Below are 12,325 nucleotides of genomic sequence, written 5' to 3' on the forward strand. Positions count from 1 at the left end.
TAGATTTGCAAGTCTCAAGCTCCAAGGGAGCAAGCTCAGCCTAAGGTGCCCCCAGGCCAGCTGTGCCTCCTCCTTAACAGAACCTCGGAGCTGCTGAGTTAGTGAGCAGGGGCCTATTTCATGTGTGAAGCTGCTGTGCACGATTCCCCCGTCCCCCTCACTGCGTGTGCCCTGACACCATTCCACAGACTTAAACCGTCCAGGGAGTGGGGAAACCCTCAAAAACAGTGTCCTGCCCAGCAGCCCCTCACAGAAAGAAAAGGCCCGGGTTTTACTTCTGGCCAAAGCATCAATAAATTACAGTTGTGGTGAACCCCCTGCCCCTGAGGCCCCCCCCCCCCCGTGAGAGCCGTCCTTAGACACCCCAGCGCTAGTAGCCATCTTGGCAATCGTTGTCGTCCTGGTCCCCCACGGGCTTGTTGTGGTAAGCGTCAACTGTCAGTTTCCTGGTGTCGGTGTCCATGTTCTTGGGACCGCCGTCCTCCTCGCTGCTGGAGGTGCTCTCCGCAGAGCTGCTCTCCTCCCTGGACGGGCTGCTGTCCTGGCTGTCACTGTCGCCCTGCTCCTCGGAGCTGCTGTCCTGCTCCGACTGGCTCTCCTGGCTCTGGGACTGGAGGCTCTCCTCTGACAGGCCCAGGCTCTCGCTGGACTCGCTGTCCGCCTGCTCCTCCTCGGTGGACTGGCTCTCCGAGCTGGACAGTGTGTCCGGGCCGTCCTCCTCCTCGCTGGACGAGCTGTCCCCTCCTGCCTGGCTCGTGTTGTCCGGATTGTCCCCCCGGGACTCTCCTGCTGCCCCTTCCTGAGACTCGCTGCTGCTCTCCTGGGACTCGCTGCTGGGGCCTTGTCCCTCATCCTCCTGGGACTGGCTCTCCGCTGTGTCCTCCTGGGACTGGGTCTCTGCTGTGTCCTCCTGGGACTGGCTCTCCGCTGTGTCCTCCTGGGACTGGGTCTCTGCTGTGTCCTCCTGGGACTGGGTCTCTGCTGTGTCCTCCTGGGACTGGGTCTCTTCTGTGTCCTCCTGGGACTGAGTCTCTGCTGTGTCCTCCTGGGACTGACTCCTGCTCTCCTTCTGGTCCTCTGCGGAGTCACTCTGGGTCTCCGTGCTGTCGCTGGCCGCGAGCTCACCCCCGTGGTCCTCCTCGGAGACCCCGGACCTTCGGAAGGACTCCCTGCTCGGGAATTCCACAGACTGGCTGTCCTCAGAGCCCAGGGTGCTCGCGGGCCCGCCGTCCCCCGGAGATGCTCCCGACCTGAGCCCTGCGCTGCTCATTCTGGGGCGGCCCCGCTCGCTCGCGAAGACTTCGGGATCGTCGCTCAGCATCCCCTCGTCGTCAAACTCCGAGCCGTCCCCGTGGCTGCTGTCCCCCTCGCTGCCCCCTCCGACCCGCCGTTCCTCGCTCCCGCTGTCCCCTTCCTCCGCGGCGCCCTGCTCGCTGCTGTCACTGCTGCGCGAATCTGGAGAGATGCCGTCTCCACCGGACTGCGTGCTGTCGGCAGACTCCTCATCATCACCATCCAGTCCCGAGGGCCCTCCCCTCGCTCCTCCTTCAGGACCCGGGCCGTCTTCCCCGTCACCAAAGGTGTCGTCGCCGCTGTCGTCTTCGTCGTCCTCCTTGTCAGCGTCCGTCCCCGCGCCCAGGGAGGAACCACCGGCCGCTCTGTACTGGCCTCCGTCGGGGCCCAGGTCCGCTGACTCGGAGCTGTCGGAGTGCTGCTCATCATTGGCCTGAAGTCAAAGGAAACAGCGAGGGTCAGCGTCGGGGAGGATGAGGAGGGAGCTATCTAGAGACAGTACCAGCTCTTTCTGCTTTTCCTCCCCATGTCCCTGCATCTCTCAGAACTTCAATGAGAAGGACACGCAGACTAAACTGAAACGTAATCTTTCTTCCGTTCGATTCATCCATTCATCCATTCATTCATTTATTTGAGACAGTGTTTTTATCCTGTAGCCTGTGCCGACCTTGAACTCACTACATAGCCCAGGCTGGGCTTGAACTTACAGTGAGATCCTCTTGCCTCTGCCGCTTGAGTGCTGAATGACAGGCATGAGCCATCATTCCTAGCTGCTTGCTGTTTTATATGGCATATTTCCCGATGCTGAGACCCTACCCTGCCTTGTTAAGCGTCCATCAAATCCATCTCAAGCAGCACTTGCTGCCTTCCCGTGGGAAACTGGACACTGAGTCAGTAAATCACAAATCCTCCCCTAAAGACTCGTTTTCCCACATGCTATGATTTTACACTTCTCTAATACTCTCTAATATGGTGACTATTTAGTAAACCGGAGCAAAAAGGCTAATGACTCAGCTCCCCCGTGTGGCCCTGATAGGCACAACGTGGCTCCGCACTTCAGAAAGGACCCATTCCTGCATTTGCTGGGATCCCCACAGGACTGTTAGGTCATTATGGTTGCACAGAGCTAGGGAGGTCACTCTGTGGAGCAAGTGTGAGACTCTGGCTTTGATCCCCAATACACAACACAATACACACACACACACACACACACACACACACACACACAAAGATACTTCTAAATTGAAGATATTAGCTTTCTGTCTTTCTTACCCCCAGGACTGCCTTAAAGGAACAGACACCCCTATGCAGCTGGTTTTAGCTAGTTTCACTACTTAACCAACATGGTCAGTGTGTGTGTGTGTTAATCGTTTTTCTCTTCTTGTTTGTCTTTTTTTTTTTTAAGTAGGAGGAACACTTGGGGACACAATGTCTCAGATGATAAAAATGGAATGAACAGCATGTCCACATTTGAATTTTCTTGTCTCATTTTTCCCTTTTTATTTTATGGGACTGTTTATCCTGCATAACCAATGGTTAGAAAATATTATATTTAGAACTGTAGCCAGGTAATTTAATCTCCCATCATTTCCCTTCAATTCCTAAGCAGCCAGAGAAGCTGAGGAAGTGTGTTTAATTACCTGTTCCTCTGAGCTAACTTTACTTTCTTCTGATGACTCACTGTTCTGAAAGGGAAAAGAAAAATGTTTATTTTCCTTTTTGTAAATCCCAAAGAAAAATATGATAGATATCACTTGCTCGACATTTATATTCAGTACTTTCAGAATGGGGAAAGGAGAACAGCAAAGTCACTTCATGAGACATTCAAGATGAAAACAAATGAAATGGTTACCGTGGGGGGTGGTGGTGACTGAGCCAAATTGCCCTGTGTAGAAGGAAGAAAAGTGAGTTATTTCTTCAAAGTTAGGCTATGTTGCTGAAAAAAACGTAGAATAATTTCAGGTGATTTTTAAATGCGAGGGGTAAGTATCATAATCCGATATCATGATAAAATGTCTAAAATCTAAGGTGAAGTAAGTGATAACCTGAAATGTGCTGAAGTAGACATAAAAGATTACTATATTTCTTACACTTTGCCTGAATTTAACATGTCTGCTCTAAAGTTGGCGGCTCCTACAACCAAAGGAAGATGTGATGCCGGACAACACTGGGACTCAGAATCTGGAGCCAAGTATCAGTTAACCCACTGCTTTGGGTTTTCCTTTAAAACATCCGTCTTGTGTTAGCATGGACAGCCATATGCCCAGGAAATGCTTAAGGCTCAGCAGTCTGGAATGGCTGATCAATGGAAGGGTGGCCAACTCACTTATTCATACATTAAGAAAATCACCAGGCACTGCTGTGAGAATGGATTCAGCCAATGGCATGGGAACCTCTTTGGTACTGTTCAGTGTGATATAAATTAAAGAAATAATCCATGTTGAGTGTTTCCACCTCACAAAATTCAAGAATCGACAAGACCGAATCGAGAAAGGAATGAAACTTCTGGTGGAGTCAGCAGAGGAGCCGACATCAAAGGCGAATGTTAAATAGAACTGCGACAGTCACAGCTGTGACTTCTTTCACCTTCCGGAGTCTCATCATCTGCAAAGCTGTGAGCATTGGCTCATAATCGCTGAGCAAAGGCTGCCCCATCCCCCTTCTCCACCAGCTCTGCTCTTCTCCTTCACCTTAAACACGGAAGGAAGAGTCCTATGAGATGTGCCCAGGGCACTAAATAGAAGAGGACAGAGCTGTGCTGGCATGTACTCCATCACCCTCTCAAGGTGCTTCTCTGGAGTAACTCGGAGAAAAAAGCTGCAACTGTTTGTCTCTGCTCCAAGACCCAGCAAGCAAGCGCAACGACAAACTACTCCAGTCTGCTGTCCTTGGGATTAACAGCCAGAGGGGAGAAAACATTGGTGTTTTTTGTATGACTTGATATTTGACTTGAGAGCAGGGTGTGTCTCTAAGCCTCTATTTAAATGAGAGAGAAAATCTGCAGTGGATGCGCTTAAATTAGCCAGCCAAAAGACAAGAGTTCATAATTTACCCTGCACTGCCGATTCTCACCTGGGGCAGGGGCTGGACCCAACTCCAGGCTTCTGACTTAGTTTGGTAAGTTCCAAGGGCACTGGGCCCACTCTGTGTCATATGAAAAAGCCACCAGTGAACAAAGTGCTCACACTTAGCACTTACTTAGCCTTGACTCTGGTGCTCAGGCTTAGCGCTTCCTTAGCCTTGACCTCTGGTACCAGTCTTGAGAACTGCAGGCCTCTTGGCCCTGGCTCCCTTCTGGGAGGGGTCATACTGAGTAAAAATGCAGACCCTTCGGCCACCCTCGTTTAAAGTCAGCCTCTAAAAGTTATTAATTATAAAACCTGGACAGGCTACATTAATCTCCGTGCTTCCATTTCTGTTGATTAGTGGGAATAAAATCTGCCCCGCCCATTGCATTGGTAGGAAGCTGGGAAATAGGACACATACACAATACTTGAGCCTCTGCCTGGCAGCTGGTAGAGAGTGACTGAGAGTCAGCATCCAGCAAACATCACCGTCATGACAAGGAGGCTAGTATCTCTTCATCCTTCTTTCCTCGCCACTTGGTACCCTGTGCCTTGTCTTGTAGCCTGCTCTTGTCTACACAGACTTCAAGTTCCAATCACTCAAGAACTGCTGGGTCACTGTAAGACACCTCCCTGCGCCCATCATTACAAGAAGAAAGCCAGGAGTCTCCTCACCACACTATGCTATGTGGGAACTGATGCATTGGCTTATCTCATCAACTAAAACACCATAGTTCTTCCTACCTAAAGCTTAGGTGTCTAGACCCCGGTCACATTCACCGCGGAGTCATTGGATCATACAAATCACATATTAAAATTAAAATATTTCAGGATGTCTTATTTCTACCCACCATCCACTCTTCGGAGCTTTCGGATTCAGTGTTTTGATATCTGGTGACCTAGAAAGCAAAATATACTCCATCAGACCACAGGGAAAGTCTCAAGGCAGCATTTATCAACACTTCCCACACTGGGTGCAGAAACAGCTGCCTTTTAGCCTAGCTTAGAATCACCTGGTAGCCTTGCCAAAACCCAGCTGTCTGGGTCCATTCCTACAAACCTGGGTAGTAGATCTGAGGCAGGAGTCAAGAATGCAGATTTCTAATAAAGTCCTAATTAATGCTGCATCTGCAACTCAGGGATGAGTTCCTCATTGCTATGAGGAAAAAGATTTCAGTCATAGCTGTATGAACGGAAAAGAGTGGACTAAGAAATGACTTGGCTGGTGTATTAAAAAAAAAAAAGCTTCCAATACAAAAGACTACTATAATACACAAAAGACTACCACAGTCATTCCTCACACTATGGGGCAGCTGGATGGTAGTCATTGAAAACGATGCTGTTTTAGGGGTGTAAGAGGTGTACTTACTGGGAGAGCACAGGATAGCCCCCAAAGGAACATGACTAGGATAACCGCCTTCATATTTGGCTGTGATTCCTCCACCTGTAATGAAAATCATAGATGTCTCACTCAATATGGAAAACAGGATGCTTCATTTTCACATTTTTATAAAAAAAAATCATAAATATGTTCATTGATGAATGAATGAATGAATGAATGAATGAATGAATGAATGAATGAATGAAGAATATGTACTGCATCTGCATGAGAGAATAGCGCTTGGCCATAAAATGGAACAAAGCACTGATATGTGCAGAGGTGCCTTGGCAGCCTTATGCAGGCTGAAAAGACACCAGGTCTAAAAGAGCACAGCTGTATGGTTCCATGTATGGAAATTGTCTAGAAGGTGCACATCTTTAGACACAGAAAGCAGGTCTGTAGTTTTCGGGGCTTGGAAAGACGGGGTCATGGGAAGGGATGGTGGGAGAGCTTTTGTAGTTGGTGAAAATATCCTTCAAGAGATTATGGCAAATGCCGTTCACACTTGTGTAGTGAGCGTGTGCACGTGTCTTCAGTCATCTTCATAATTAGGTAATAAAGTCAGACAGAAATAACCTGTTCTCATGCTGTCTTGGCCTTCGAGCCTCGCACTGTGGCACACTTTGCATTGCGGCCTCAGGAAGCTCTGAAGGCCTGCTGATGCTGAGTTCACCCAGGTGCCTTTCACAGCACCGAGGGACCCCCCAGATGACTAGCGGTTTGGGGTACACTTGTGACTCACACCAAGAGAAACAGGCCAAATCACAAACTTTGTGATCCAGTGGCTTCAAGAATAATTTGTTCTTTATGTCACCATAGGCCTACTCAATGGTGATGTAAATCGTTATCAAAACAGTCTGAAGGGAAACAGTTTTCCTGCCGTGCTGAGCCCTCACAGCTGCCCTGACAGACGTACTTGATTGACGTGCACGTGTTTTAAAAAATTCTGCAAGTTCATTTCAAGCCACGTGTTCATTAGTTTCTTTCTTTACATATGAATGCATGCTATATAGTGAAAAGACATTAAAGCCGTAGATTTATAACCCTTGCCATCTATTGGTATCACCTGGGAAATTAAAAAAAAAAAAAGTTCTTCACTGTAATTTAACATACTGCATAGTTTTCATATTATATAAATTTATTTACATTCTTTACCTAATATCAACTGAAAAGAACATATAATAAAATGTTCATCTGTACCTAAAATAAGTCTAATCCAAGAGATGTTGCTTCTTATAACCAATACATTTTTAAGTTCTTAGATTCATTCTTTTTATAAAGTAAACCAACTTCCCAAATGCAATTTTCCCAAAATAGCCACGTGTCAACAGCTTTGGTTGCAGAGGCAAAAGGGGAGTTATGCAAATTTCCTGCATTTCACAATTTCCTGATTTTACAATTTGAATAGACTTATAACTTCATAACTGAAATATCCCAGAAAATACCAGTGACTACTGAGTTTTCTTGCATTTAATTTCTCTCTTATCTAATAACTGACAAATGGGAAGATGCAATGTGCAGTTACTCTAAACCAAGTAAGGCTGTAGGTTTTCCGCCAGGAAGGGTGTGGTATGGTTCACGCCCCTCAGGAGTGGAATGGCCTGCAGCCTGAGGAAGACTCCCTAACTTGCTCAGGCTTCTGGTAGCACCATTCACATCCCGACCTAAAACAGTAATTTCCCAAATAGAAGACTGGGGACCAAAACAAGATAACCCAGTGTCACAAGAGAGCTGAGGTTGGCTCCCAGAGACCATAGTTCCATTGCAGAAGGTCAAATCCTATATTGGGTTTTCAATTGGTATTTTTGTTGTGCCGTTGGTGTTTTTGTGAGGTATATTTCCAAGTGAAAATGCCAGACTTTTGTCAACTTCTTAGCTACTTTCTAAGAAAACATGTAAGCAGATGTGAGCTCAGGATCCAGATTACAAGGTTAACAAGGTAGCCGCAGGCCTGCAGAGCATGAGTCCAGGGCCATAGCTCTCCTTCAGTGGCTGGCTACAGGCACTCGTTACATGGGTGTAAGGGCAGCCAAGGGATGGAACTCAGCAACCATGACTTAAACTGCATCTGTTCGAAAGCCACTGTCCTAGAGACTCAGCAGTTCTGAATTGTTAGCCTGGAGTTGAAAAGATCGAGTCAGGCTCTGGAAAGGGACTGTGTTTCCATGTGTGTTCAAAGCTCTATGTTAAGTAAAGTAACTTGTTTTTAGAAATGGTCCAAAGGAAGGAACTCACAGAATGAAAAGTCTACAGGATATTTTTTAAACCCTTGGGAAACAACAGCTTTATTTGCTTCTTATTGTTAACCTTGATAATACTAATGAACTATTTATTGATTTGTTTATTTATTTATTTATTTGTCATTAATAAACACTTGTTGAGAACAGCCCATATGCCAGGCACCATTCTAGGTGCTGAGATATAATACTTGTACTAGAAAAGCCATAGGTGTCATTAAGTGCTATTAATACAAGCAACTAATCAGCACCACCTTAATTTCTCCATCATTCCTCTTTGAAAATAGAGTGGAATTCTAAACTCTATTAGAATTCAAGGAACTAAATGAACAAATAAAAACTTCCGATCTTTGCAGTAACTGTGCTTGTCTCTGGGACAATTGCTATCAACCTGATATTATACACCTTCATCCACAGTAGGATAACCACAAAGTGCCCCAAATACAGGTTATAAACACCCCTAAACATCAGAGGCACCCTGAGCTGCGTCACCGTTTGGTGAACAGTAGCCAGAGTAAATGACCGTCAGAAAATTTGTTCACGTGTTTGATATCAACAAGGGCAAGGGAGGACAGTCCGAAAGAGTGTCGGTTACTCAGAAACACGAGCTGGTCGTTGCTCTGGAAGAAGGCAGCTCGCTCACTCCAGGCAGCCTCTTCTGGATGTCATAAGAAATGTGCGGCCTGACCACGCTCTGTGGTGGAGGACAGCCACGCCAGCTACTGATGAAATGAAGTCAATGAAGGGAGTGAAGTCGTGTCTGATGGGATTATATGTATATGCATGTACATACACACTCATGTACATGTGTGTATAGATTATTGCGGTGTATCTGCGTGCAAAGCCTTATGCTAACGTGAATGTCCAACCACCCCAGTGCACACTGCAATCATCACGTGCTCGGCTCACCCCACTGATCTTGGCATCATCTTTCAGCTGCATACACAATTCATCGTGGCCTCTGTTGTTCTCTAAGTAAACAAGGCCGGGGGAGGGGGGGCGTTTCATTTACCTGCCACCCTAGTTTAGAGCCTTCCCTGTTTCCGTGTCTAAGAGAGCTACATGTCAAAGCTTTGTTTAATTAATTAACGCTGAACTCCAAGGGGACTGTCCCACCAGCCTCCTGTTTGGTAAACATCCTCTTTCAGACACAATTACACAGAGATCTAATTAGAGCATTGCCAGGAAAATACCTGGCCCTTTGACCTAACATGTCATTTTAATGTCATTATCATTTTCTACCGTGACATGGACCACAAAAACAAAAGTAAGGCTCGGTTTTACTCAAAGCTCAGATCTCCCCATCTGCCTCTGGAAACCAATGCCCTGAAATATGTACGCATTTCATAGTTTTCAAAGACCAAAGCAAAAGTTATTTTAGACTTGAAGTGATGAAAATGCCTTACCCTGTCTAGCAAACAAGGTCGAAGCCAGGCTGAAGTTCTCACAGAGGATCTAGCTGCTGTCCAGCTGCTGCTCTGAGCACGCCCTTGCTGGACAGTGCAGAATTTAAACTCTGCTGCAGCTCCCCATGGCCAATCAGCCTCGGGCTGGCCGGACTGACATCACAGGTGTCACCGGGACCCCATACACCCACGCTTCCTCCACTGGGTGCAAGTAGGCTTTCTCTAAAAAGCTCCTGTGGTTCTCAAATGACTAGACTAGTTTCCATTAAATTGAAGATCTTCCGAAAGCTTTATTTTGCTTTCTAAATATATGTCATTCACATCCATGCACGCTTGTGACATTATAAACAATGGCGATGTCTCCTGCCCACTGACAGATCCCGGAAGACCAGGGATGGGAAAAGGAGAGTCAGAGAGGGGAAGAGACTTTTCTGTTGATGTATATTTCCAGGGAGAACATGAAGTAAGCTCCGAGAAGTCTAGATTTTCCTAAGTTGTCAGTGGGGAGAACAGAGGCTCCTAGTTCTTCTCTTCCTCTTCTAACAGTCTCTCCTGCCCACACTTTACCAGTCTATACAGACTCCAAATTCTCACAGACCTAAGGAGGTACCATTCACACAACCCCATGGGAATAGGAAATGTTAAAGTTCCCTCGCTTCAGCAACTTCTATTTTTAACAACAACAATAAAGAATTTAATCCTCCATTATCCCCTGAAAGTACTTAGCATATTTTAGTAATTTTTTGGACTCAGAACTGGATTGGAGGAGTACTAACTCTGTGGATCGCATCCAGAGAACTGTTGCCAAGAGAATCTGCTCCGCCACCAAAAATGAAATGTAGAGAATGAATGCTGGCTGCTAGAATCTTTCTGCAGAGCTCACTGAAGTTGGCTGTGGGCTCTGGAAGTGGGTTTGGCACCTGCTCAGGAGCATACTCAAATAACAATAGCATACCGCTACATAAACACTCAAATGATACAATATGCAGCACGAGGCTTTAATTTCCCTAAGAGTAAGGATGCTTGTTTTGTTAACTGAAGTGTACACAATACCACAATGCCCCAAAGCCAGGGACAGGTCGTGGGTCATCGTAAGTACTCAGTAAATATTTTTTTTTTGAATGAATGGGCGGATGGAGGTATACAATTACCTTGACTGAAATGCTTGGGTGACTCACTCACTTTTTCAGATGCAACAACCTGGAAACCGTTTTCAAATATGTAGATTATTAAACTAACTCAGTGTGAACTTAAACTAGGGTGGGGGGCAGGATATGTGGGGGAGGAGTCTATTTTCACACTGAGTTGGCTAGAAGGCGTGTTCATGGGGAGAAGCTCTAAATGCCACGTGTTCTCTTTTGCTTCTGAATTACATGGCGGCTCCACGGTCCTGCCTGAGGTCTATCCTAGATGAACCTTATAATCTTATGTGAGAGTGGATTCCGGGAAGACTGGGGAGGAGGACATTGTTTTAGGCTCTCCAGATTGCCACACCCAAACAAAATTAGCTAGATAACAAGCTAAAAATGAGACAGTAGTTGAAACAAAATTGGGTATTTTATTATCTATTGCTGCATTAAAAAAAAATCAGCCTAATACTCTGTAGTTTATACTTTGTAGTTTTAAACAATTAGCAGTTCATCCGAGGTTTTGACTGGTAGACTTCCAGGATGGCTCCGTCAGGGGATTGCTGCCTGGTGGCTCAGTCAAAACTGTCCGTGTGCTCTGGCTGTGACCTGCCCGTATAGCTTGGTATTCTCACAGCATGATGGCAGAGCCCTAACCTCCACCCAGATTATCACTTCCTCCACTTTCTATCGGTCACATCCATCAGAAAGCCATCCCAGATTCAGAAAAGAACATGGGCCTGCCTCAGGACCTGAAGGTCAGGACTAGCTTGCAGAGAACCGGAAATGCCGAGGCCAGGGTTTGAGTTGTTATAATATTGTGAGGCAAGCTATTCCCACAAAATACAAAATGAGTGAGGAAAAAAACTGCATTGTCTACACCAGCGAGCAGTGCGCAACAGTGTGCCAGCTGTCCGCCCTGAGCATAAGAGAGCCGCAAATAATAGAATGAAAATGACTAAAAATCAGTATATATTCAGGAGACTGCCAAAGCATGAGAAAAATAGAAAAACATTCTGAGCGCTAAACCCCATAGATGCAACATATAACCTGATAGACAATGGAAGTTTGCTAAAGTGACCTGGTTGAGGAGGAAAATACTACTATTTTCTGTTTTTCAAAGAACAAGTAAACTAACACAAGTAACCATGAAAACAAATTAAAATTTGAATTACCCAGAAATGAAGTGACAAGAATCAAGATTAAAGAAGAAAACTTATTTCGGAAATAAAAACATCTAAAATGAAAACAAGAAGAAAAAAATTATTAAAAATCCCTTAAAAGAAATTTTTAAAAAATAAGAAAATGCTTTGTGCATTAGAGAAATGAAGTGGAAAAGTGCTTAAGAGACAATGGGGTAGGACTGCTTCGTGTGTAGAGAGCAGGACCTCGGTCTGGACCCTCACACCCATGTAAGGGCAGGCATGCTGCACCCCCGAAACCACAGCCCCAGAAGCAGAGACAGGAGGACCCTGAGTCCATTGGAGAGTCAAGCGTAGAGGAAACAATGAGCTCCGTGTTCACTGAAGAAACTACTGCATAACTTGAGGTTGCCGCCTTGGCTAGGCAGCTCAGGGAGTGAAGAGCCTGCTGAGCAAGCACCAGGACCTGACTTTGCCTCTTTTATTTGTATATTTAGAATCCAAACAAAAGCTAAGCATGGTGGTGTTCATTTGTAATTCTAGCACCAAGGGACAGAGCAGAAAGAGGCAGGTCATAGGAGCTTGCTAGCCAGCCAGTCTAGCTAAAAACTCCTGGAGAGCCTATCTTAGATAGATAGATAGATAGATAGATAGATAGATAGATAGATAGATAG

The 12,325-nt window shown here is 46.0% G+C and overlaps 1 protein-coding gene across 1 annotated transcript; it reads right to left on the reverse strand.

Moving 5' to 3' along the window:
* Positions 1 to 370: 370 nt before the first annotated feature.
* Dmp1 (dentin matrix acidic phosphoprotein 1) lies at positions 371 to 5,781 on the reverse strand. The gene is made up of 7 exons (XM_055594612.1): positions 5,728 to 5,781; positions 5,210 to 5,257; positions 3,146 to 3,178; positions 2,934 to 2,978; positions 999 to 1,726; positions 918 to 951; positions 371 to 826 (listed from the first exon to the last, which is right to left on the reverse strand). The coding sequence occupies exons 1-7, from the start codon at positions 5,779 to 5,781 to the stop codon at positions 371 to 373; spliced, it is 1,398 nt and encodes a 465-aa protein (XP_055450587.1).
* Positions 5,782 to 12,325: the final 6,544 nt, after the last annotated feature.

This window comes from Psammomys obesus, unplaced genomic scaffold, assembly GCF_907164565.1.
Source record: "Psammomys obesus unplaced genomic scaffold, mPsaObe1.curated_primary_1811, whole genome shotgun sequence".
Taxonomy (NCBI): Eukaryota; Metazoa; Chordata; class Mammalia; order Rodentia; family Muridae; genus Psammomys; species Psammomys obesus.

Excerpts from the sequence above, each read along its gene's own strand:
- Dmp1 (XM_055594612.1), bottom strand. The coding sequence starts at position 5,781 with ATGAAGGCGGTTATCCTAGTCATGTTCCTTTGGGGGCTATCCTGTGCT. Across the intron at positions 5,258-5,727 it reads GGCTATCCTGTGCTCTCCCA|GTCACCAGATATCAAAACAC; the intron begins GTAAGTACACCT and ends TTTGCTTTCTAG. Across the intron at positions 3,179-5,209 it reads AAAGCTCCGAAGAGTGGATG|GGCAATTTGGCTCAGTCACC; the intron begins GTGGGTAGAAAT and ends CCTTCTACACAG.